This window comes from Musa acuminata, chromosome BXJ2-2, assembly GCF_036884655.1.
Source record: "Musa acuminata AAA Group cultivar baxijiao chromosome BXJ2-2, Cavendish_Baxijiao_AAA, whole genome shotgun sequence".
NCBI lineage: Eukaryota > Viridiplantae > Streptophyta > Magnoliopsida > Zingiberales > Musaceae > Musa > Musa acuminata.
In genome coordinates this window covers 33,069,446-33,096,043 of record NC_088339.1, presented here as the reverse complement: position 1 = coordinate 33,096,043, position 26,598 = coordinate 33,069,446, and the positions used below count along the sequence as shown (strand labels likewise).

The following is a 26,598-nucleotide window of genomic DNA, read 5'->3' as shown; positions in this document are numbered from 1 at the left end:
TGATCGACGAACGAGGAGAGTGCGAATCCCAACACCTCCTCTCTTTCTGAAACTGGATGGAATCCGAGCGTTCCCCGGCCACCTTAAGCGGAAGGGAGAAGCTGTTGACTGGAGTAAGAGGAGGGTGGCGATAGAGAGGAGTTCGTGCTCTGTGAGACGTCGAGGATCGGACGACATAAACACAAGGAATCCACACAGATCATTAATACATGCAAAGACAATGGAGCAGGAGACGTTTTTACCGCGGAACGAGAGCTTCCAAAGCGAATACAACCAGCACAGCCTCAAAAGCTGTCGGAAGACTCGTTCGGGGTCCTCCGCCTCCACCCCCCCACTCTCATGCCATGCCTCTGACCTCTGAAACTGCACTAATTGTACCCCACCCCACCCTCTCTCTCTCTCTCTCTCTCTCTTTTTGAACGCTTCCAACCTTTGCGGGACGAACGCCTCTCGCATGCACGAGTCGTACGTACCGCGATCAGTCAGTGCGTCAGGCGGGCCGGCATCTCATCGGACGGCGACGACGGGCGTGTCTTCGTGCACGTGGCACGCGGCGACGTGCCCGATCGGCATGGCCGTAGCCAGGCCTCTCTCCGTCCTTCGTGGCCTCAGACCATGCAGCAGTACTCGACCTGTTGCTTCGTCTGCTACAGCGATGAGACCGATACAGATTCACACCACGGATTGTTCGCTGGTTCCTGCAGCATCAAACGACGGATTGTTCTCTGGTTCCAGGATACGAATGATGTTTCGATTCGGCTTAGGTCGTCGCCATGGTCCAGCTCCACGACGTGAGTGCTCGGTGCCATCAGCCGAGGAAACCTTGCGACCATCGTACCTGTGATTGGTCCTGTCATGATTCACGATGACTTGGTTGACTCTGAGCGCCAGATTCAACGTTGGGTTTCATCTTTCATCTACTTGCCGGCTTCTTTAACACGCACCAGCAGTGACCTCGCAGTTTACCTCCACAGAAGACGGCAGCGGATGAGTCACCTGGACGCAATCTATCACGAGCCATACCATGCCAAAGTGGTCCCCGGAATTCTACTCCCTCTCTCTCTCTCTCTCTTCCCACGCTCACAAGTAAAGAGAAAGCGAAGTGACAATTAATTAGTGTGATAATTATATGTCTTAAAAGCTATCAACCAAATAGATCAAATAAAAACAATCCCAGAATATAATCATTGACCATACTTTATTCTATTTTTAAAATTAAAATTTTAAATGCGATAGAAAATAAAGACAAACTAGTAATCAAACCTGACACGTTCGTATAGCATTTATGTCCAACTATCATGCATTATAATCCAACTAATTTAGTCGAAACTCAAATAAAAATTTTCAAGAGGATGGGAGACAACATCATCATCAAAAAGTCCGATCGAAAAAGAAAGAAAAAAAAAAGATTATAATCAGCTCTCGGGAATAATGAATATTAACAGTGGCTCCTAAAATAAAACAGAGAGATAAGGAGGTTGTCCGATCCATCGTATCGGTATGATTTGTTGTTTGTATATCCAAGATGAGGAATCATAGCATGGCACGCTTTTTTCTACATGTGAAATGGCTTATAAAATAACTGGTTGCCTGCATGTGCAATAGTGGTTGTTCTCGCTCATCATGCATTATAATATTAGAGATAATAGAGGTAAACAGCATCTTACTTGGTATCAAATGGATTAACAGCATCTACCATATCATTCAAATAATTCAAAAATAGGCTCTACTGCATCAGACCTTGGTTTTGAATGACTGTGGTTCCCAATAAAGCCTTGGAAGAAGGGATTTGATCCTGCAATAATCAACAAAAGTTGGCAATACTTGAGATTCGGTGCAGATTTCTTGCACAAAACAAAAAGGGGGAAAGCATCCGGTCATCTTTATTTTTCTCCTTCTTTTCATATCTGCACACAGCTAAAGTAGAAAACAAGAAACAAAGAAACAAAGCTGCAAGGTCAATAACTAAAGTGCAAAATAGGCTACTGCATCAGACCCACAGCGAAGCTTCACCCCCCTGTTTGACTCTTTGTTTGTGCTCACTAAATGGTAACTTTCAGACCTCCTCATGTTGAGTTTTTTGTTTATTCTTGAGAAGAATGGTAAAACCTAATGCATTATCAAATTGGAAATTCATGGGTCAGGTTTAGGAGGAAGCTTGAAGATATGGCCATACATCATCCACCAATTCACCGAGGCTTCCTCCACCGTGCGAATCGTCCAGATATGTTGCTTTGCCTTCTCTCGAGCTTCTAAAATCTCCTGCAAAAGTAAAAGCCTTCAGGATTGCCATTACATTTATCCACGTAAACACATGAATAAAGAATCTTTAAACACATGAAAATGCAAAATGTTCAGAACAGGAGATTTATGAATTTAGTAGCGTGATTGTCAGTTTTTGTTATCAGAAAACCTTAATGCGATGAAAGAAGAGAATCATCTTTCACACTAAATTTTCACTGGATTTACTCGAGTCAAAAACAAAAAAGGGGGCACCATTCTGGAAGGGAGATGTGCCTCAAAATCTTAACGTTGTAGAGATGGATATACTAAATGGTCGATCTATCTGTAAAGCTCCAGGTGCTCTACAAAATAAGCCCATTAGTTGTGTCATTGCACAATCAAGGATAGAGAATAGATCAATTCAAAGTCTTAAAAACAAATTTACCATGCGAAACACTACATGAAGCAAAAAATACCACCTATATAGTGTATAGCTTAATTGCATGCACAAACTTTCCAAACCACCACCCTGTTGTTCTCAAGCTATAATAGATTTTTATTTTTAACTAATATCTTCATCGAATTCTTCAAACAAGTTATGTTCTATCAAATACTTTTATCTTATGTCCAGTACGAGACAAGTTCATTAGAATCTTGAAGATCATCATTTAATTATCTCAACACCAACCTAAAAGAAATCCAGCTGTAACCTGATCCTATGATTGCCAATATCAGCAGTCTCCTCTATGTCAATCTTCACGTGCATGACAGCAGATTACGGATGTCAGAGATGGATGTGAAACCATGCTTTATAATAGAAGGCACGTGACCAATATGGGCACAACAAGCTGCAGCATAAAATGTCGCACAAACTTGCCAGCACCATGTCATTGCAAAGCAATATCTAGTCCAACATTCATTGTTCAGTTTGTATTTTATACTCTCTAACTGTCTACCCAAAGGTTCAAAATTTCGGCCCTATACCAGCATCTCGTCATGGTACTAATGTACCGGTGGTATAATGGCTTATACTATCTAGTGTAACTAAAAAATTTAAAAAATTAAAGTGACGACATATGACAAATATGATGACCGCAACAAATGACAATCACAACAACAGACACAATCATTGATTAAGTATTTATTGTCTATCCTCCATTTCCCTCCTCTTCTGCCTTTCCTCCTGTGGCTACCACATTTGTGACCATCGGCATCCTTCTGTTCCTCTTCTTTTTCGTTTTGTTGAGGTTGATAAATTGGTAAAACTAGACTAACTACCAAGTTTGGTCAATTATAGTCAATTCAGGAAATGAGATATATGGAAAGCATGGATAGAGTACAGGATTAGTAATATCTGAAGTATGGGTATATATACAAGATACTGATATGACATGATACAACTGTATGATATGTCAAACCTTCAAAAAGTAGGATACAATGTAACAATTAGACAAATAATTGTGAGATATATATATCAAACAAAGATTGACATTGTATTAGGATACAAACATCCTAAAAAATAATATCAAGTAATGAATTAGCATCCTAATCTGTTCATCATGAAAAAGATTACTATTTTAGTAACAAAGTGCTTCATGAATGTAGAAAAAATAGCAAGAACTTTTGATAAATGAAGATTACTTTTTATTTCATTAATTTGATTCTTAAATATTATATAAAATTTAATTCAAATATTTAAAAATATTAAGGTTCTCCAAAAAATTCGACAGAACATATTTTTTCTAAAGTATCTAATCATCTTATCAATTATTCAAAAAATTTAAAACTTGAACCGGTCCTTGACATGTATCCAATACGTTATAAATGCTACCTGAGATTGATAATCATATATGTACATATGTGCATATATGTAAGACAGTTTTGAGAAGTATATCTCAATATGCCATGTATGGTTCACTTCATATTCCACACGTTATTCATTTATTAAATCAACTTAAAAATAACACCCAGTGAAAGTATCTTTCAGCAGGAAGTAAGCAAGCATCGCTACATGAGTTCAACTAACATTAGATACAGAAGGATAAAGATTGACGTAACTAATGTTGATGGCTAATTTGTCATACAAGCTATAAAGGCAAAGAATTGTATGCATGATCTTTCAATTCAAGATCTCAATAGTTGCAAATTCCGATAAAACATCTCAATCCAAACATCATTAAAAATGCAACTCTCATTAGTATGAACAATTGCTAATATAGGCTACACATAAAAAGTTCATCTGATTAAGGCAACAATAACAACAGGCATGTCGTTTAATGTTTGCCTCAAAAATTAGGTTTTGTTGCATTTCACAGTATCAGAAGGAAGCTTCCCAAGTTAAAAGAATCTACTCATCAAATAAAACTAGGGGTAAGAAACTATTTAACAAAACAGTGCTATCTGAAACACTACTATATTTGTCTTTAACCATGTCTCAAGACCACAAAAGAGCACATAAAAATATCACATTATATATAAACAGCATTAAATCTATTTTTTAAATGATTCCTTACCTGAACTTCAGATGACTTTTTGGTCTTGAGGTTCAAACAATCAAAAAGAGCATTCCATTTGCCAAAGCAATTATCAAACTCTCCATGTCTATAATACTGTTGCACCTGGTGAAATGGAGCTGCAAGCAACAAGTTCCATCTTTAATTAGAGCCATGAACTTACATAACATATGAACAGACAGATATTCTGTAATAGACTCACGTTTACTTGCATCAACTCCCAATAAGATAAAAAAAACCATTGGACCACACGAGAAAACATAAAGATAAACTTCAATCAAATTCAATCCTTTGAAACATTTAGTAGAGTTGATATTAGATGATAAAAACTTAATCTTGAATGAAAATTCGTACTTTTCAGATTCTTTTGAGATGTTGGTACGGGAGTAAAGCACGAAAACAACATTCCAGCAAAGTCAAATTCTTAGAAAAAATTAGCCAAATCAACAATTTAGTTTATAGACACAATTTTGCTGAAAACCCATTGCCTGCTAAACAATTCACTATCATGTAAGTTCATTATTGGTAAAGAAAATCAATGAAGTGATGCACTGCATAAGCCATCATTTTTTACTATCCCCCATTTCCCAATTGCATCTTATTTTTGGAATAATCAGAAAACAAGTTTAATGCTATTAGCACATTCAGAACAATTTAGCCCCACATAGTCTACTTCAATTAGTTACACCCATGACAGAAGCACCCCATAATCCTCTAATTTAGTTTGTCACAACTCAGATCCTATAGTTCTCTAGTATTACCTCCTCTAGAAAATTAAGACTCCAGTGGCTTGTTCAATGATATCAATGTTGGCAATTTTGGTATATGAATGATAGTATTCTTACTTGAAAAATAGAGGGAAAAGGAAAAGATAATATAAAGCATTTTCCACTGACCAGCTCATTCAGATTACAGAACATCGAAGCAAGGTAACTGAAAAAATTTAAATCCTGGCATCATAAACCTAGTCCACCTTCCCTCTGGCTCTGGATGAATTTCCACTATGTTTCAACTTATTTTAAAAATTTTAGCCAACCTAAATGCCAAAAGAGCTGATATATTTGCTCATCAACCCACTAAAAGTCATATACATATGACAGTGTGTACAGCTATTTGTTAATGTCAGTGAATATTGGTTACTATTCAATCGTAGAAAACAGATTCAATATGTGAATTATCCAGTTGCCTACTGTCAGTGTCAATATTTTTTTGTACACATCAATAAATTAAATTTTTATTCCATATTCCCTCTGACTCTCCCACTTAAACCATACGTTGGTGCAGTTGTGAACCATGAATCTATACCTCATAATGACCAATTCCCCAAAGCATATAATAAAGCAGAAGGCCAGGTTAAATACAAGAAAGCCCACCTCAAGAGTATCTATTTTTAATTTCTTCAACAGCGAAGAATCTCTTTCCCCTAAGAAATAACAAAGGCTGTGGAATCGAGCATTTTTCCTTCCATTATATATGACAATGAACAAGAAAACTCCTAAACTACAGAATTTGCAACCATGAAATAGGAAAATACTGGTAGAAGACTCAAGATATATGCTCTCATATCAATTATCTCACTTGACGATCAGTTCGATCTAGCCTTGGGTAAACACGGTTTCCTCTTCAGCCTCACCAAGACTCATGAGCCATCACAGTAATAACCCCATAGGCATTTCGCAAACTTGGTAAGGTCAAAAAAAATATACACATCTAAAATTCACCTTAAGTTCCAACACATTCACACAGGAATTAACACAAACGATTTGTTGGCACTAAAGCCGTGCCCATTATCCACTTCAACTTCAATCATCTAACAGAATTTTAAAGCGATCAAGATAGCACAACCAGGTAACTATGTCAGAGATTAGCCTGTGACACACAAGACGTTGATCGAGAACACTAGTGTCCTCCCAAGAGACGCACTTAGAACGATGTTCTCGGCAAAGGAAACTGTGCGCTCGGCCCCTCAAAGATTCGACATTGCCATTATCCACGATTCCGATTACAGATCCAAAGCGTACCATTACGCCAAGACCCAACCAAAAGCAGGGGAGAGGTAGAAAGGAGAACGTACAGTAGCAGAACCAAAGAGCGTCGAAGTGTTTGGTGCAGGACAACTTCTGGGCCTCCCGCGAGCTGCTGGTGGTTGGAGAGGAAGGCGAAGCAGCGGCCGCATCCGCCGCCTTCTCTCCTTCCTTGGCATCCATGCCGCCTTCCCCCCCTCTCCTCTTCAACCGTTTCAGTAGGTCGAGATACGAGGTGACGAGCCGGTTCTTATTGCCCCACCTAAACCGTTCGATTGACCTGACCCGACCGGACTCCTCCTCCTTTTGTTTTCGCAAAATTACCCTACAAATTCTTTATATATATATATATATATATATATATATATATATATATATATATATATATATATATATATATATATATATATATATATATATATATATATATATATATCGATAAAATTATTAAAAATAAAAAAATTATGAAATTACCTTTTTATCTATGTCAATCTAACACACGTATTATGTTTTTCGTCAATAAAACTAATAATATCATAACAAATAAAATTATTTATTTTATTTTAAAAATTATTAAAAAATAATATAATTTTTTAGATAATATGCTATAATTTCATAAGATAATATGCAATTAGCAAGAATTCGATTATAGTAAAATTCTTATCATTAGCCATACAACTCGAGAGCTAATATAAGAACACGACCATCTAAATTAACAAGCAGAAGTCAATCCTGTGACTCGCTTGAAAGTTCACATCAATTGCACCGCCATCACGAGGAGAAACATCCAAATACGCCATGGAAAAAAGAGAACGCCAAAAGCAAGAGGCCAAGAACCGAGTCCTTCCTTCTTGGATCCAACTGGGATCCATCCATGACAGCGAATGTGCTTCCCACCACATCCAGAATCCAGCACTGGACATGCGATTTTTGACAGGCTCAGTGGTCGTCAACGACGAATGCAAAAGACCTGCAGCAGCATTGACTTGGAAGGCGTTGGGTAACGTAGTCTTGCGAGCGGAGCAAACCCCGCGACGAATCGTTCGACAGTGTCTTCTTTAGCCTTTTCCTCGTCTTCGTTGGCTCGCTCATCTCTGTGCCGGTGGTCTCTCTCTGGAATCTCATTCTTTTCTGCTTACCTCTTTCATGTCCCCTTCACAACGTCTCTTCCAGCGTTGAATGTATCAGAGAGACGACGATGAGAGGGGTCAACGATCGTGAGCATACGCAGGAGTACCACCCACGGCCATGTCGCCACCATGGTTGCGGCTTTGTAGTCCCTGAGGTGTGTTCTTCCTGCCCTTCGTCTTGGGTTGGGGGGTGGTGCGTCTTCCAGTTGTGATCCATGAGGAAGGTGGAGTCGGAGTCGTGGCTGGGCCGCATGGGACTCGTGCGAGGGAGCGAGCGGAGGAAGGGCGGCGCAGCAGAGCCGACGAAGGCGGCCACGGTCGGGGTTCTCACCTTCGAAGTGGCAGGGCTCATGTCCAAGGCCGTCCAACTATGGCACGCCCTCGCTGACGACCGCGTCGCCCGCCTCAGTGACGAGGTCCTCCGCCTCGAGGGCGTCCGCAAGCTTGTGTCCGATGACCGCGAGTTCCTCCTCGCCCTGGCCGTCGCTGAGATGACGGACGCCATCGGGTCCCTGGCCCGCGCCGTGGCCCGCCTCGGCTGGCGCAGCTGTGACCCTGCGCTGCAGCGGTTCGACGCCGCGTACGCGGATCTCGTCAAGACCGGAGCCGACCCACGCGGATTCGAGTACGCCGGGCGGAAGATTGAGGGAAAGGTGAAGAAGATGGAGGGGTTCGTCGCCGCGAGCGCCGACCTGCACAACGAGCTCGAGGTGCTGGCAGAGCTCGAGCAGGAGCTGCGACGGATGCTGGCCAACCCCGACGACAGCGGCCACCTGCAAGGGAGTGTCGACGATTTCAAGAACAAGGTGCTGTGGCAGCGGCGGCAAGTGAAGGACCTGCGCCAGGCTTCGCTGTGGGACACGCCCTACGATTTCGTCGTCCGCTTGCTGGGCCGGTCCCTCTTCTCGATCGTCGGAAGGATAAGGCAAGTCTTCCGATTCCAGTTCGAGGAAGAAGCCACGGGAAAGTCCGGCGCCCACCTCGCCCGCTGCCACTCCATCGCCGGCTCCATGCCGCTCTCCGTCCATTGTTCGCACCTAGACGCGGTCCACATGTTCGCCTCCGGTCCGACCACCATCAACCGCAGAGAATTCGCAGGACAGTGTCTTCCTGCCACAACCGGCTCGCCTCCTCCCGCTCGGAAGCGCCAGAATTCTCGAACCTGGTGGCCGGTCCGCCGTGGACCTTTCGGTGACTGCATGGTTGGTGGCGACAAGCCCGCAGTCCTGCTGAGCTGCATTTCCTCGGAAACAGCCCTCTGGAAGTCGATCGTGACGCCGCTGGCTCTCAACAGAGCTGATGGTGCAAGAGCAGAGGCTAACCTCGAAGGCGACATGGTCAACATCAATCTTTTCTTGTCCATGATCGAGCCCAGGTTCCAGCTGCTCATCGCTCCGGCATCCACGCTCGGTGGTGCAGCTCTGGCTCTGCACTACGCCAATGTGATCATCGTCATCGATAATCTCGCGGCATCTCCCCATTGGATCGGTCCAAACGCCAGAGATGACCTGTACAACATGCTAACGACGAGCATCAAAGCAGCTCTAAGAGCAAAGCTAAGAACATTCGCAAAGACTACGGCTTCGTCGGTCTACGACCCAGTTCTTGCGGCAGAGTGGAGCGCGGCGGTAAGGAAGAAGTTGGAGTGGCTGGCGCCGCTCGCTCATAACATGATCCGGTGGCACTCCGATCGGAGCTTCGAGCGGCAGAGTCTGGCCTCGAGCTCTACCGTTCTCCTGCTGCAGACGCTCTATTTTGCGGATCGAAAGAAGACGGAGGATGCCATCACTGAGCTACTTGTTGATCTGAACTACCTGTGGAGATACAGGAGGGACTCGAACGCAGAGACCATGTTGAACTGTGTCAGCAGTAGACAATTTGATGGCTGCTTGCAGATACAGGTTGATGTCGATGCTTGCTCTGCAACGTAGGGGTTTTGGATATCTTTATCTGCATGGTTCATTCTCTCTGAAATTGCTTGTCGATAAGAATCATAAACTGTAGTGCTCGCTAGTTGGATGATGATATGCCTCACCTAGCAAAAGACCTCTACTTACAATCCATCCATCATCAATAATGCCACATGGAAGATGATACTGCCACTTCCTTATCCCGGGATATTCCTGACATCCTTTGTACAGTGTATTCAATACTTTACAACTGAAGTATGAACAGCAGACAGGCCCGGAGCCTCCCTGGCAAACCAAACATGCAGGAAGACACAGCATCCATGGCTTACAGCCTCAAGGCTTTGACACATGATGATACAAGAATCAAGTAGTTCTCAGAAGGAATTGTAATGGCTCCGAGAACTGCTTTGAGATTGACAATTAAAAGGATCAGCTGATTCTTCCTGATTGGTCAATAAGGGTACCTACTGGTTCCCCACAAAGTGCCCTCGAAACAATGCCTGGCTCTAATAAATTAAAGAGAACAACTGCAGATGTATATGGAACAGCAATATCAGCAACGCAAATACGAAAGCATCACTTTGTAACCCTAAGCATATCATCGACTTACCTGGTGTGTTGTTCTCTTCGCATAATTTCAATGCTGCCATGTTGATTGCGGTGAAACCTCTTGAAGCCAACTCCCTAAATGAAATATGCTCAAACGTGTTGCTATTGCTGTTGCTGGAATGGCAACCATAAAAGCCATCTGCAGTAGTCCCTTTCAGAACAGCATCTGCGTGAACTGATGTGAGGCACATGTATTAGATTTGATAACTAACGGTAATCACGAACCAAAAAAAAAAAGGAGTGCAAAATGTTTGCTCTTTGGGGGTGGATGGTGGTCCACATCCAATGCGGAACACTACATAATCATGCCTGTTGAAACATACTTTCGGAGGCCCTCAAGGCAGCTGCAATGTCGGAGCTAAAAAGTTGATTTCCTGTTCCTCCACCAGCTCCACCAAATATAACAACTCTTCCTTTCTCAAGATGACGGATAGCTCGTCGCCTTATGTATGGTTCTGCAATCTCTTGCGTCAATAAGGTAGACTGTATCCGTGCCTCAACACCAAGATTCTCTAACAATGCTTGGAGCATTATCGCGTTCATCAATGATGCCATCATACTGTCATAATCCACATGCAAATAAAATTTAGCCAAAAAAGAACTTCAACAAATAAATAACCTTACACTAACATTGTAGGAAAAAAAAAGTTGTAGAAACAGATGTATTTGTCTGTGGATATGCATCTAGCAGTGCTTCTGCAGTAGAGAACAGTTCTGAACATATATGGGAAGCAAAATTGCTATAAAAAGATGAAATAAGAGTTAACTAATGATGTTTTGCATGTAGACGAGACGACAGTCAATCTAATGACATTCTAAGTGTCGAAGGAATACAAACTCCAAGTAAAAAAGGATACCATCTTTATCATCCCAAGCTAAGAACATCAGTATCATCTCTCGTGTGACAACATGGTTCCAGACTAATCTATAGGTAATTAAACATGTCAACTCAAACAAATGTTCTCCTAAAATTTATCTTGCATACCTTTGCAGTTAGCATATTGTACAACTTCATAACATCAATTAAAATTCAAAGAAAGTAATTGGACAAGGAAGGTATTGCTTTTCCTGGACAACAAAGGAATTAGTTTGTGCCTTTAAACCAGTAGTAAAGTTTAACATTTGGTTCCATTTTAGGAACACAGAAATAGCAGATCAACCCAAAGTTCCACCATTCATACATGAATATGATAATACATGTTGGTTTGGATACAACCACTGAATGCATTCACCACATGCAATATAGAATTACATATAAATAAGGTAAGATTATAGTAATCTGCGTCTTTCTTAATTTACATGAGTCTCTGACTACAATGGATTAAAAAAACATTTGTATCTTCCATTATGAAATGTTTGTTTGTGAGAGTTAATACAAGTGACATACAAAAACATACAGGCGGTATAAATTTTAAAAGATATCCTAGTATCTACATGCAAAAAATGATTTATCTTACACTAAATTTGTTTCATGGGTCATTGTCCAAGCTAGTCTTGGGCACTGGATTAGATTGATTGCCTATACCACTAAGATTTTCCTGGGTCATTGACGAAGCTACTCTTGGGCACTGGACGAGATTGACCACCTATGCCACAAAGCTACTTAAGACGATGAAAATAATGCAAAAACTAACAGTATCAGAATCAATAAAACAATGAAACTCCATAAATGGTCCAGGGAGTAAAGTGCTTCAGTTTAAGAACAAGGGAGCAAAATAAATACCAACCATGAAACAGGAAATGCATACCCTATTTGATAAGTTGTAGCCCTATCAATTCCAGTTGCAGCTATCCAAGTATCACCACAAAAGAAATTTTGACCTCCAACAACAATTGCCACCTGCAGAACACAAGGCAGGGCAGAAGGATGGAATAATAACAGATTGCGGGAATAGCTTCAAATGCCAATGAGACTCAACAGGAACTGATTGATACCTCGACACCGGCACGGTTGGCAATTGCAATTTCCTTAGCAATTAGCATAACCACCTGAAAAATGAACATAGTCATGTTCAATAAACTATGGGATAACATTTTATGCAATACAAAATGGCTCAGTCTATGATCAACCATAATATGCCAAAACCCCAGAATGCAAACAGTGGAAAGTGGTAACCTTGTGGTCAACATTTTGGGGACCAGCTCCAGCTAATGCCACACCACTAATTTTCAAAATCACTCTCTTCCACCGTGGATTTGATAATGCCTTCATCTTTGAGTTAGTATTTACAATAACAGGGCCAGATGGCGCAAGGGGATATCTGCAAGGCAATTATCATCATAAGTGTACTTACATATTAAAAAAGAGAAAAGAACTAACAAACTGATGTTTCCAAGCATCATGCCCCAATAAAATATTCAATCAGTAAGAAACCAAGGTATATAACGTGCCAGTAAAAAATAAACCTTTTTTCTTAGTAATATAGTAACACTTTGCTTTAGAATTTATTTTTGTTTTTTGGCTTTCTCCAGATATGACATTAGAAAGGGCAGTTTTCAACAATCAGCTATGGTACTATCAGAAGCAGCATTGGTGCTGTGTTCACAAAAATCATATAAGATTACCTATCATTAAACAAATGAAAACTTGTGAAAACTGATTTGATCATTTGTGAATGCAGTACATTTTGGACACGTTATTGCTATTATGACCTATGACTAATGAACTTATCAATCTTCTTTTCTTGGAATGCCAACACATCAAAGCAACAGTTCACTAACAATAGCTTGTTGTTTGTACCGACGACATTAATATGGTCGAATCAAATTGTATTAGAAACTCATAACTCATTACTTTGGTCAGTGTGTGCTAGCTAGCTGATTATATTCATCACCTTGCTTGTCAAAAAATTGTATGAGAATCCTGCTTAGCATCACAAGTGATCATGACCTCAAACTTAAGCGTGAAGCTTCTAAGTCAAATGCAAACAAGGATATTTAACTCGATTAAAAAAAAACTGAATTCTCCATAGTATAACAACAATGATTCTCTTATAAATCTAAAAACTCCTATTGCAAAAAGTCAACAAGAACTAAAAAATCAATGAAACTAAAGTGAAACTTTTTCCTAATTTAGAAACTCAAAATTCATAGGTTTCTAGTGGCTTAATGACAAACCCTCTAACTAACGGGAAAAAGAAAAACAATGCACGCCTAAATAGGATTCACACTACCACACAAATTCTGAAACCAATCCTGTAAAAAAAAGATGAATTCAACTAAGAACCATGAAAAAAACAGGAAATCTAACTGAAACTATATATATAACTATATAATAACTAATATATACATATGCATATAATAACTATATTTAATCAATATAAAAATAATTTGCTTTAAAGTGAAAATTCTGAACCTACCACAACTTAAGATATTCATAAATGTCTCATCACTCCTTGATTAATTAAACTACCTCTTGGCTACATACTAAAGATTGTTCTAGCATTTGTCGCCTGTACCAATTTAAGAAACTATTATTAGTTTGCCAATGACATTCAAATAAGAACTTTCTTGTCTAACTAACTCCCATAATGAAAACTCATGTTTGGCTTGAAGTTCCTCCGACTCCTTTTTGTCAGTAAGATTGTTTTGCACTTTTTCTTCTTAGACCACAACTACATTGCTCCCTTTCGACAAACTATCTGAAATTTTTTCCCTCAATTTTTGGTTACTATCTTAAATTTTTTTCCCATCTAGATCTTACAACCACTGTCATCAAGTGCTAGATGCTTCAAAGAATCAAATGCCCCTTAAATACATCAATCCTTGCCACTGCAAAAAAGTCTGAACCAACTGCGGTAGGATGTTCCTCAAAGCTTCCCCAGCATAATTGCATAAAATTCACAAAGTCATGAACAAGCTTTGATAAATGGTTTCATTATGGAAGCAAATATGGCTCAAGATAATGCAGGATTTGGGGTTGGAGAGAAGGAAGGACCTTTTGATCTGTCTCATGACTGCAGCAGAGCCACCAAGGGTGATGGATTTGTCATCATCTGGACCAGCCTTTGACGAGGACGAAGAGGAACCAACGAGCTGCTCCATCTTCTTAAACCACGGCCAGTGGCTTGCAGGGAGCCCGCCGCTGCTAAGCCGCTGGCACTCGACCTTGTAGCGCTTCTTGAGGTTGTCGATCTTGTTCTTGCACTGCTCCACGCTCTTGCCAACCTTCTGCTTGTTGCAGCGCTCGCTGACGATGGTGGCCACGTCTTCCCAGTCCCTCCCCCGCAGGTTACCCCGATTGAGCTGCACGTACTTCTCCGTGTAGGCGTCGAGGAGGGAGCTAATGGCCGTATCGCTCCATTCCTCCCGGTCCTTGCGGTAGTCCCCCGACGACGACATCGGCCTCGACTTCTTATTAGCCGCCCCGCTGCTGTTGTAGCAGTAGGGGGACTCGCTGTCGCTAAGATCGTCGCGATCCTTGCGCTTCGGCAGGCGGTGATGAGGCTGCTGGTGCTGGGAGGCGGTGACGATGGCCCCCTTGCGCTCGGGGTAGTTGTCAGGATCGCCATCGTCGTCGCCACCTTCATCATCAGCGGCGGGGTTCTGGGGGGCGAACGGGTTGTCGTCGTCGGCGAAGCAGTGTTGGTCGTGGAAACCCGGGGCGGTGGGGCACTTTGAGGTGTTCGTTTGGCCAAAGGCCTCGCCGTAGCCATCATGGTCGTCGCTCCCTCCGTCGACAACGACCCCGTTCTTTCCGGGGTTGTCGATTGCGGCCACTGCAGCGGCGAGGTGGTGGTGGGGGCGAGGCTGGAGGGAGATCGGCGCCGGCTTGGAGGGCAGGTAGCGTTGGGCGGCGGAGAAGGGGCCGGGCTGGGGCTGGGGCTGCGACCGGGCTTCGTCTCCGAGGAGAGAGAAGTCGTCGTCGCAGTAGGCCATGGCGGAGGCGGCGTTAGGGTTAGGGTTAGGGCCTCCAAATCCGGACGGGGGAAGGCCTCACGACACGGCACGGGAGGCAGACGACGTTAGCGAGGGGGCGACGGATCGCGAGGCCGAGGCTCACTTAATCGGGTAACGGTGGGAGCGCCCCGTGACTTGCCAGCAACGGGACCGTCACGCCCCGTCACGGCGCCGTCACGTAACGTCACGTACCCGCACGTTTGCGTGGGCCGTTGGGCCCATGAAAACGCCCACCTCCCGACATCGCTTCTTTTTCTTCTTACTGTGCTCTAAAAATAGAAATATAATTTCCTTTCGAGCATTCGTAATTCAAATTCATGATCTAATCAAAGAATGCTTCTAACATAAGGAATTACTATAAGTAAAATTACTATATTATTGAATGGAGTGGTACAAAGGCATTCGATGTTTTTTACGTAGAAAAAAATAACCAATACAAAATCCAAGCATTATATTAAAAGAAAATATTCACAGATATATTGTCACATGGTAAAAATAATATAAAAATTCGAACTAAAAATAGTTCCTAATAAGAGAAGAACGTTTTTCCTATAAGAGATCTATTTTTTTAATAATTTAAATAAATATTCAGAAATTATAAATATATCCTTTCGTTTAGTCTCAGCCAGCCGTCTTTTCACAACCATTCATATAACATAAGTCCGCTGAACCTCCATTTATATATTAAGATTATTAAATAAGTTAGCAACCCCAAACTTTATTCCACGTCGATATTTTTATATATTAAGACAATATTTTTATTCCATTTAATGATCGATCTTATATAATTAAGATATCATAGGTTATTATTACGGTTCGATTCGAAAATAAATCAAATAATGTTGATCGATTAAAGTAATTCGGATCGATTGTGCATTAGTTTTTTATAAAATATTTTAAAAAGATAATTTTTTTATTAAATATTTAAAAAAATTAAAGAACAGATCGATTATAATTTGACTTTTATAGGAAATATTGATAATAATATTTCAAAAAAAATCAAAGAATAGTTCGAATCGATTATAAATATATTCCAAAAAAATCGATTTATGACGATTATAAATAAATTTTTAAATAGATTGAAATCGAAATTAAACTAGGTCGATGGTTTATTAGTTTCGAATCAAATCGGAATCGACCCTCCGTAATTCGATTTTTAGATTTGAGAAATCAAAATCTATGATAGTAGTTTTAAATTATTTTAATTATTATAAAAAATATATTTTTATAATTTAAAATTTTAAATAAAAAAAAGTAACGATCGAATCCAAAACCGTCGATTTTGAATTTAAAGTCAACCTTTTGTCCATTCATTTCTTTAGTTTTAATAAATTGAAATAGTTGATTTAGAACGTGATGAGGCGGTTCAGATGATAATATTGGAAAAGAGGTTACTCTAATATTGGAAAAGAGGAAAAGAAATATAGAGGGAGGAATTGCTGTGGCGCCATGATTGCAGGCTCTGTACTGTTAGGGTGCGGCAGGGGGCAGATGCCGAGGCGCGAGAGCATCCCCCCACGGTTTTGCTCACCCTTCGCCCACCGTTCTCGGTTACCGTCGGCAAATGCCAGTACGGGTGCCCACCACGCGGCCGAGCAAGCCGCGCGCGCTGCCGCTGGATTTTTACCTCCGAAGCCCGTCGAATCGAGCTCCGCGGTCTAATCATGATGGCTCATGAGGTGTTTGCGTTAATGGCACGACCTTCGCAACGCTCGGGTATAGAAAGTCGGCATATTCCAAAGATGGGCGGGGCAAGCGGCGTGCATCCCACCGTCGACCCATAGAATAATATATATCGGCGGGAATTGGGTCAGGGGGAAAGGCGAAGGCGTAGTGGGCGAACAGCATTAAAAGGAGGGCACCCCCCTGGCTCTGCTGACGAGTGTTTTCTCTTCTCTACGTCTCCGAGCGAACTCGACCTCCTGCGAGCTCCGATTAAGAAAGAAAGATGCATTCGACGAACCTTCTCTTGGAAGAGCCCATCAGAATGGTCTCCATTCTCCAGCCATCGAAGCCGGTACGTCCTCCTCATCCTTCCGATATGATCCGTAAAAGATATTGGAACTAAGTCGATCAAAACCTGTGTTTGATCCTGATCCTTCTATTCCTTTTTGACACTCCAGAGTTTCTTTCCTGCCATGACCAAGATCGTGGGGACGCTCGGCCCCAAGTCCCGGTCCGTGGAGGTGATCTCCGCCTGCCTAAAGGCCGGGATGTCGGGTAAGCCTCGTGTTCTTTCCATCTTACGTGATGCCCGTCTTGGTATTTGATGTATTGCTTCAATCGGCACTTGGGTTTGGTCCATGGACCTGATGAGATCCTTTTGTGGCAGTGGCACGGTTCGACTTCTCGTGGGGGGACGTCGACTATCACCAGGAGACCCTGGAAAATCTCAAAGCAGCTATCAAGGGCACCAAAAAGTTGTGCGCCGTAAGTCGTGCTTATCCGCCATACGTTCTATTTTTTTTGCGGTGGGTAAAAGCCCTACTAGTGTTTGATGGAAACACTTGTAGTGTTTCATATTTCACGTACTATTGATACAAGATATTGAGCTGCCAAAATTGCTGTAGTTCCCAAAACTTGGGTTGATAACTGATTTCGGCTATCTCTTTCTACTTATCATGAGACTCTATCCCCAAGTTCTCGTGTCACTAACCATTTTCTAATGTCTAATTCATTCTTTTTTGGAAGGGGGTGTAAAAAAACATGAACTTTTTGTTGTTTCCCAGGTCATGTTGGATACAGTGGGTCCAGAGTTGCAGGTGGTGAACAAAAGTGAGAAAGCCATCTCACTCGTGGCTGATAGTCATGTTGTTCTGACACCAGATCAGGAGCAAGAAGCTTCATCAGATCTGTTGCCTATAAACTTTATTGGATTATCAAAGGCAAGCAATTTCCTTCTTCATAGCATGCTCATCCTTTGCACTCTGCTATCAATGGTGTTCTCTCTAGACTCTTCTTTTGTTTCATGCATAACTTGATATGGTCGAGTATTCTTGCTTGTATATTTTGTCTAAATGAGTACCTCTCGACTTATTTCACTATTCTTGCTCCTTCGTTACCCAACTTAACATTTCTTTGTTTTTCTTCACTTGCTCTGTTCGATGCTGTTTTAAACCAAACCACTAGCTACTCAATTGTGATGACCAAAGGTGATGCAAAAAGACTGGTCCTCATGTCTTTTACCAAGAGTTATTTAGAATACTTGAACATATTTGTGTCCAAAAATTGTATTGCCATCTTGTGTGATCATTTTTAGTTGTCTTCCATTACTGAAAGTTAGAATTTAGACAAGTGTTTAGAGTACTTGAGCTGTGGAGGCAAGCCTTAGAAATTAAAGGTTTAGATTAAGTAGGATTAAAACTGAATATATAAAATGTAATTTAGTGATTCTAAAATTTGACAAGAGAATATAGTTAAATTGGATGGACAAGAAATACTTTTAAGTAAATGTTTTATGTATCTTGGATCATTTATTCAACAAGATGAAGAGATCAATAAAAATATTATTCATCGAGTAAAAATAAGATTGGTTAAAATGAGGACATCAGGAATCTTATGTAATCATTGGATATCTTTGTGATTAAAAGAAAAATTTTATAAGATAGTTGTGAAACTAACAATACTTTATGTATTTGAGTGTTTGGCAGTTAAGAAAAATCATATACAAGATGAGAATGTTGAGATGGAGGCATGATGTTATTAGGAATGAAGTTACTAGGAAAGATAAGAAAAAAATACTTTTATTTGTGAACAATTAGGTATCACATCGATGGAGAATAAAATGAGAGAAAATTGTTTAAGATAGTATGAGCATATGCTGAGGAGACTTTTGGATATAGTAGTCAGAAAAGATGAAATAATTAATATTAATGGTACGAGAAGAGTTTAGAAAAATCTAAAATGATCTTGATAAAAATTATAAATAAATATTTAAGTATTTTGAACTTAATTAAACATATGGTTTTTTACAGATCTCAATGGTGGTAAAAGATTCATGTAGTCAACACCAAATAGTTAGAACATATGGTTTTGTTGTTATTGTTGTTTTCCCACTGGCCTTGAATTTTTGTTCTTCTATATATGCACAATTTTAAAGTTTTTTGACAATGTATTTAATTTTTTGACTTATCTTTTCGTAATTTACTGACATATACTTTAGTCTGTTTTGTAACCATTCTAACAAAAATATACTACGTTGTCTTAAATTTTCATCGTGTTGATTTAATCAAGAGAATTTATCCAAAGGATACCTAGTTATGTACCAGACAAGTTGACTCAATTGAGATTAGCGATACGAGGATAGACAAGGCAAGGCCAAAAAGGAGTTTATTAGAAATAATAGAAAGAGATATAACATGTGTACATATTTCCTAGCTTCTTTGATTACACTATTCTTTATAACATAATAACCTTTCAAGGTCACTGTAGATGTTGAGTTCCAACGATTTATTTTGTTCATTGAATCTATAATATAGCATAGTTGCGATTTGAGGTCAAAATTTGTAACAAGCATAGCTGCGATTTAAGTGACAAACTTTATACTTTTTGCAGTCCGTGAAGCCGGGAGACACAATTTTTATCGGCCAATACTTGTTCACTGGAAGTGAAACTACTTCTGTTTGGTTGGAGGTATGGCTTTGGAGGCTTATCTGATCTGTTGAAGGGATAAAATATTGCATGGTTTGCAATAGTAATCTTGAAAAGAATTTTTTATATCTAATATTCTAAGCTTGTGAAGATTTGTTATCTTGGTTGCTTTTATTAATGAGTGTTTTATGACAGCTGGTTTCTTTTTCTTTGAATGTCTCTGCAGGTTGCTGAGTTGAAAGGGGATGATGTAGTCTGCATAATTAAAAACTCTGCTACTCTGGCTGGGTCACTCTTCACTCTGCATATCTCTCAAATCCATATTGATTTGCCAACACTTACTGAAGCTGATAAAAATGTAAGCTAAAACCTTCATAACACCAATCAAAATTGCTGGAAGATCAATAAAAGTTCTTCTGGTATCTGTCATGTGAAGAACTCGTTCACCCATTGATTGATTCTACTTTGTAAATCTTAACATGCTTTATAGAGCAACTATAAGCAACAGTAATGGTGAAGCTTTCTTCAAAGAATGGTTGCATGAGAAATGGAAAATATATACAAGCAGTGATAAAGAAGATGGGTTGCAGATGGGTTTGGAATGGAATTGGCATTCTTCTATTAAAATGACTTGCTTTTGTAGTCATGATTTCCCCCAATAAATTTAAGATCCCTTGACACTTAGCAGAGGAGGTGTATCTAGTAGCATTTAGGTCCCATTTATTTTGTCTATTTGATTTCTATTGGCCCCTTATTGTAGGTTTTTCCATTCCTAGAATAATGCATATAGCTGGTGGTATAATGTTCTCACATTTGTATGATTATTAGTGGTAATCCTTTGCATGAGAATTTTTTGTTTGTTTGGTTTTGCTAGTTGCTTATCCCAGATTGGTTACAATAGTTAACCATGCAACAAGGTTGAACTTGTGCTCAACTAGATTGAACTACATGGCGACAGATTGCCTAGTTAACTTTGTCTGCTGTTCTCTTGATTGCTGCTGTCGATTATTTATTTATTTATTTATTGTCTTACAAGCATATTGAAAAAGCAACATGTCTGTTGTACTCCACCCTCAATTAAGGAGTTATTATAGTCCTCGAGAGTTACATACTATCGTTTAAGCAATTCAGGTAGTGGTTTGCTTGTACAAAATTTTTCTTCTGGATGACCTTGTTCTGTCTCATGTTTATTTAAGAAGCTTTGGGTTCCATTCACTGTTTGGTCTATATTTCAGGTGATAACCACATGGGGTGTTCGCAACAAAATTGATTTTCTTTCTTTATCTTATACAAGGCATGCAGAAGATGTTCGGAAAGTAAGCTATTTCATTCACATTTATTACCTTTTGTTTCTCTTCTTAATATTCACTCTTATGGTGCATCAAAGTATTTAATCCCACCTTTCCTTTTGCAATTCATTGTGCCTGTTCTGATGCTCTTCTTTTCATTTATCTAAAAATATTCTGGCACCTCAAATGTTGTTATTGATTGCAGGCTCGGGAATTCCTGTCAAAGTTAGGTGATCTCCACCAAACTCAAATATTTGCAAAAATTGATAACATAGAGGTTAGCTGCAAATAAGAATCAAGATAATTATAACATTTACATTAAAAATCTCCAAGTTGTGAGTAGGATTGCTCATTTGTTGCAGGGTCTTACCCACTTTGATGAAATTCTACAAGAAGCAGATGGCATCATTCTGTCACGTGGGAATCTTGGAGTAGATCTCCCTCCTGAGAAGGTTGCGGTCTTATTGTGGCTAGTGTTGATGCACTTATTGCTATCTAATTGTTGCACTTACTGACATTCCTTATACTGTGGGTAGTATTGTAGTTATTGCTAACCAATTATTATGTTTACATGCAAAATTTAATTGCATGTAACACATTAATTACATGTCTAATTAATTAACTTCAATGAGGTTAAAAAGGTTAGTTTATTGCATTTTGTATGGGTTTTTTTACCTTGTTAATTCTTGATTATTAAACTTCAAATTGTTTTCTATTCTTTCTGGATCCAAAATTGCAAAATAATTTGTTGATTATAAACCTTAGTATTGAAGTTCTGCCTGTGTATTCTTAGGCATATGTAACATAGCTATGTGAGCATCGTACAGGATGTTGAAACCTCATGAAGAAATGTAGATATGGTTGTCCATGTATTTAAGCATGTTGATAAATTATTTTGATTCCAAGGCATGAGCACTCCTATCTACGTTTATATATGCTGTTCGAAATCCATGTTTTTGTGTCTGATTGTGGCAAGCTATGCGAGTTTGTCTATTGTTCAATCATATGCTTTGATTGTTACAAGTTTACAACTGAGTTTTAATTAGAGAGTCACAGAAAGGGTGATCCTGCACCTAGAAAACTTCTTCGTTGAAATTCTTGGGTACAGCTTCCTCAAGGATATGAACTCATGACCTTTTCAAGACAGAGGAGAACCAACCATTATGATGACACCTGGTTGGGTCTCCAATTAGTGAGATATTTTACTGACGTGAGAACTTCGACTCAAAATTCTGATTATTTTCTCATAGTTATGTCTTGCTTTGACAAATATGGACTCTTTGCATCCCATAGAGGTCCTTGATGTGTTGTTTGGTTAGTTAATGTGAAGATAGTGTATCCTTTTCTCTTTTTCTAAAAAAGATTTGGGATTCTGATTGTTCGTCAACATATACAGACCCTATTAGTTCTCATTTCCAATTCGTCACGTTCTCCTCCAATTTTGAATTGTCTCCTCCAATTTTGAATTTACTAGTTTAGAGAACTTATTTTGATACCATGGTTTTTACACATGTAAACTACAAACTTTGACATGTCTTTGTGATATCACGAATGTTTGGTAATCATGAATATGAGAATAGTTATGTCAATAATATTAAGCAAATATGTAAATAATAGGTATCTGAAGCAAGTTGAGTTTACTTATGTCCCACTTATGTCAAGGGTGAATTCTTCTGATGCAACTCACAGCTTTGAGTCAATTTAGATGAATGCATTAATATTCAGGAGGTAATTGATGAGTGTATACTCCATCAATTTTATTAAGAGCATACCTGGTAACATCCAAAGCTACAGTCTTTTCAGTAGTCTATTTTAGGACAAAAATGGTTAGTTGTGAAGTTGTTAAACAAGAAGAGAAGTGGGAAGAACTGCAGAAATTTTTGTGCTTCTTGGTGATTGTGTTTAACTTAATGATCATTCAAGATTGCAGCTGGAGAGTATCATCTAGTCATTTATTTTCTCTTTTGTTCTCTCAAAAAAAGAAAAAAACTATCTGTTTCTTATCTATGCTACTTCACTAATTTGGTTGATGCTTATTTCTGAGATTTGTCTGCAGGTGTTTTTATTCCAAAAGGCTGCTGTCTACAAGTGTAACATGGCTGGAAAGCCTGCAGTCATCACTCGTGTGGTTGATAGTATGACCGGCAATTTGAGACCTACTCGTGCAGAAGCAACTGATGTGGCGAATGCAATACTTGATGGTAATATTCTTTTGCTAGAGGAAATTAATTGTCCTAAATTGTTTAGTCAATGGCCAAGTATTGTCTAGTTTATAGTTTAAGATGCATGCATTTGTTAATTTGTTTCATGGACTTATTCCAAACAAATTTTCAACAATTTTGATTTTTTCCAGGAAGTGATGCAATCCTTCTGGGTGCTGAAACTCTTCGAGGATTGTATCCTGTTGAGACCATTTCTACTGTGGGTAGAATCTGTTATGAGGTGAGCCTTCCTTCATATTCCTTGCATAAGATCATTTTGAACGTTTTGATTGTTAAGACCGAGATTGCAATTATGGAAGTTCTATAAACTATATGAGAAGTTTAAATGACAAAAGAAGCTTTTGATATGCAGCCTTCTTTCTCATCTTACTGCTATATGTGTTTTGTAAGTGGCTACTTAATACAAATCTTGAATGCCACTATTGTCCTTTTTATGTTGTTAATATATGACAGAATTAGTATGGAGATTTATGATCAGATTTCTGTGCTTGGAAAAGATTTTACATGCTTGGGTGAACTACAGAAAGAAAACCACTATAAATCTTGTTATTGAATATAAATAAATGGTTGTTGTGTAGCACACAAAAAGATTATATGAGCTTTCTTATTCTGCCCATCCAACATCCATCTTCTATGTTCATGTTGGCAGTCATACACCTTTCTTATTCTGTTTATGTTATATGAGCTATAATGTTGTGTTTGAGGTAATTACAAATTGTGATGGTAAAAATTTTCTTAGTATGTGTGCATCTGTGTGTGGTGAAGAGTTTAATGAATCCAGTGTTTGATCCACATTGACCTGCGGGGGCAATTGTACCCTAACTTTTAAAATAGGCATCTCTGGATCCACAAACCTCTTCATTTTTCTTCCTTTGGTCATCATAAAACCACTTTTGCAGGCAGAGAAAGTTTACAACCAGGATTTGTACTTCAAGAAAGCTATGAAATATGTTGGAGAACCAATGACCCATCTGGAGTCCATTGCTTCATCAGCTGTATGTTTTCTACCTTTCCTTTCTTGATCCAAGAATAATCAACTACTATCCAAAGAAATTTATTCATCTTGAAGCTATTATAAAAAAATTGTTATGTGACGATTTTCTATAGGTACGTTCTGCCATTAAAGTCAAGGCTTCTGTGATAATTTGTTTCACTTCATCTGGAAAAGCTGCAAGGTGCCACCTTAGATGGGACTCGATTCACATGTTGTAGCATCTGTTTGCAGGCACATGCCAAAAGTTTCTGACTTGTATTGGATTTACTTTGTTCTTTGTGTAGGTTAATTGCTAAATATAGGCCCACCATGCCTGTACTATCTGTGGTCATCCCTCAGCTTAAAACAAACCAACTTCGGTGGAGTTTCAGTGGTGCTTTTGAAGTATGTTTAATTCGACCATGCCTGAGTCACTAAGTTATTGAGATGATATGCAATAATAATATTTGAGGATCTGGTTTTCTTCTTTTATTTTCAGTTAATACAGTAATATTTCTATGTCCTTTTGACTTGAACTTTTTTACCGTTACTTTCTTTTAAGTACTGTGTATGGTTACTGGTTACTCATTGGTATGTACGATTGAACCTACACTAATGTAAGCTAAACATTGGCAGGCTAGACAATCTCTCATAGTTAGAGGCCTTTTTCCCATGCTTGCTGATCCCCGTCATCCTGTAAGTACTTTTACCTCTTATTAGTTTCTTACAAGCTTTAAGTTATTCCTTGTATATATGGTAGTGTGGAATGGTACTGTTTTTCCTAAAAAAATTCTGTGCGAATCTTTTCTAAGATGTCTTTCATTTTTCCCCCTATGAGTCATCTAATCAAATTGGCATCCTTCCACCCAAAAGATTTGGTGTTTTACTTGTTCAGAGGAAGGATTTGAGCTCATCTCTGAGGATTATATTTCTTTAATTCACCAGAACCTTTAAATGTTAGTGCTGGAAATAACAAATTTGATGCTTTAATTGTAGGATATGCTGCATGTTAGATCATGATAATCCAGATGTTATAGATGATGTGGCTGAAGTGCATCCAGATTAGTTTACTAGGCTTAGGAGCAAGTGACAGATGCTAGCTAGGAAGGGTTTCATGAGTGGGAAGAACGGGTTTCATGGCATATATTTTATTGTGATAGGATAATCAAGCTGGGCAATGATTGATAGAGCTAATGAACTCGGAATCTTCCAATCAATAAAATTTTGGTTCTTCACAAATTTGCCTCAAGTTGTTGGGGGCAAAATTATTATGTTGCAGTCATTGATATCCTGTCTAGGAAGATAAAGTGCTATTAACGCTTACCTAAATCATAAATCTAATGGGAGATAATCCATAATTCACCATGGTTCCCATACATATAACACACACACATTATATATATATAATGTCTGCAATTTTTTTAAGATCATAAGATAAAGGGATTGTACAATTTATAATCAATTGCTGCTTGAGAGGGGAAACATGGTGAATAACTAATCAGTTCTGATCAAAATGATCTTAAAATAAGGAGGCAATATTATCATAATGGATTTAATGAAGCTTATAGTTGTGGGACAATTGTTCTGATTGGAACAATAAATATGTTTATTTTCTTGGTAAATTATAATCCCATTTGCTTCTTAAACCTCACTGTCCCTTTCTTTCCTCTAACATGCTTAAATTTGTTGTTAAACAATGCAGACTTATGACTTGTATTTGTGCAGGCTGAGTCAACTAGTGCCACCAATGAGTCGGTTCTGAAGGTTGCTCTCGATCACGTCAAGGCCTCTGGTCTGATCATGCCTCATGATCGAGTCGTGGTGTGCCAGAAAGTCGGGGATGCTTCCGTCGTGAAGATCATCGAGTTAGAGGATTAAAGAGCTGTTTCTCTTTCAAACTTCCAGTGCACTGGCAGTGAGCTATCACTAATTTTGTCTTTTTTGCTTTTGAGAGTTCGTCAAAGAAAACACAATTTATCCAACTATATCTGTAGTTGGTAAGAGTTTTAAATTGGTATGCTCGTTAGGTTTGCAAAAACCAGTATACAAGTTGCAATTAAGGTGTATGCAATTGAGAAAATCCAGTGTTTTTTTGCTGTAATATTGTGACAATCTCCTCTCTGAGATGGAGATTGTTGCAGATTGAAGTTATCTGGTAACATTTTTCTAAGATGGTTTAATCCATTGCCTTACAGTATTCTTGTCAGAGACAAATG

General features: G+C 39.2%; 4 protein-coding genes across 5 annotated transcripts; 2 read left to right on the top strand and 2 right to left on the bottom strand.

The window, feature by feature from the left end:
* Positions 1–1,608: 1,608 nt before the first annotated feature.
* On the bottom strand, positions 1,609–7,000 carry LOC135606184 (uncharacterized protein C227.17c-like). Its single transcript, XM_065097047.1, has 4 exons — positions 6,811–7,000; positions 4,737–4,855; positions 2,177–2,262; positions 1,609–1,795 (listed from the first exon to the last, which is right to left on the bottom strand). Exons 1-4 carry the CDS (start codon positions 6,941–6,943, stop codon positions 1,735–1,737), a joined length of 399 nt encoding a protein of 132 aa, XP_064953119.1. The 5' UTR covers positions 6,944–7,000; the 3' UTR covers positions 1,609–1,734.
* Positions 7,001–7,720: 720 nt separating this feature from the next.
* On the top strand, positions 7,721–10,017 carry LOC135606180 (protein PSK SIMULATOR 1-like). Its single transcript, XM_065097041.1, has one exon. The coding sequence runs from the start codon at positions 8,106–8,108 to the stop codon at positions 9,819–9,821; it is 1,716 nt and encodes a 571-aa protein (XP_064953113.1). The 5' UTR covers positions 7,721–8,105; the 3' UTR covers positions 9,822–10,017.
* LOC135606179 (uncharacterized) lies at positions 9,977–15,396 on the bottom strand. 2 transcript variants are annotated; one of them, XM_065097038.1, is made up of 7 exons: positions 14,347–15,396; positions 12,526–12,670; positions 12,345–12,398; positions 12,137–12,249; positions 10,733–10,968; positions 10,411–10,584; positions 9,977–10,327 (listed from the first exon to the last, which is right to left on the bottom strand). In XM_065097038.1, exons 1-7 carry the CDS (start codon positions 15,285–15,287, stop codon positions 10,230–10,232), a joined length of 1,761 nt encoding a protein of 586 aa, XP_064953110.1. In that variant the 5' UTR covers positions 15,288–15,396; the 3' UTR covers positions 9,977–10,229. The 2 variants fall into 2 exon arrangements, with proteins under 2 accessions (XP_064953110.1, XP_064953111.1); XM_065097039.1 differs by having other exon boundaries at positions 12,158–12,249; positions 14,347–15,395.
* Positions 15,397–16,782: 1,386 nt separating this feature from the next.
* LOC135606178 (pyruvate kinase 1, cytosolic-like) lies at positions 16,783–26,588 on the top strand. Its single transcript, XM_065097037.1, has 16 exons — positions 16,783–17,325; positions 17,432–17,528; positions 17,641–17,738; positions 18,038–18,193; positions 19,863–19,940; positions 20,125–20,256; positions 21,134–21,214; positions 21,393–21,464; positions 21,550–21,639; positions 23,244–23,388; positions 23,541–23,629; positions 24,309–24,404; positions 24,517–24,584; positions 24,688–24,787; positions 25,019–25,078; positions 26,108–26,588. Exons 1-16 carry the CDS (start codon positions 17,257–17,259, stop codon positions 26,258–26,260), a joined length of 1,584 nt encoding a protein of 527 aa, XP_064953109.1. The 5' UTR covers positions 16,783–17,256; the 3' UTR covers positions 26,261–26,588.
* Positions 26,589–26,598: the final 10 nt, after the last annotated feature.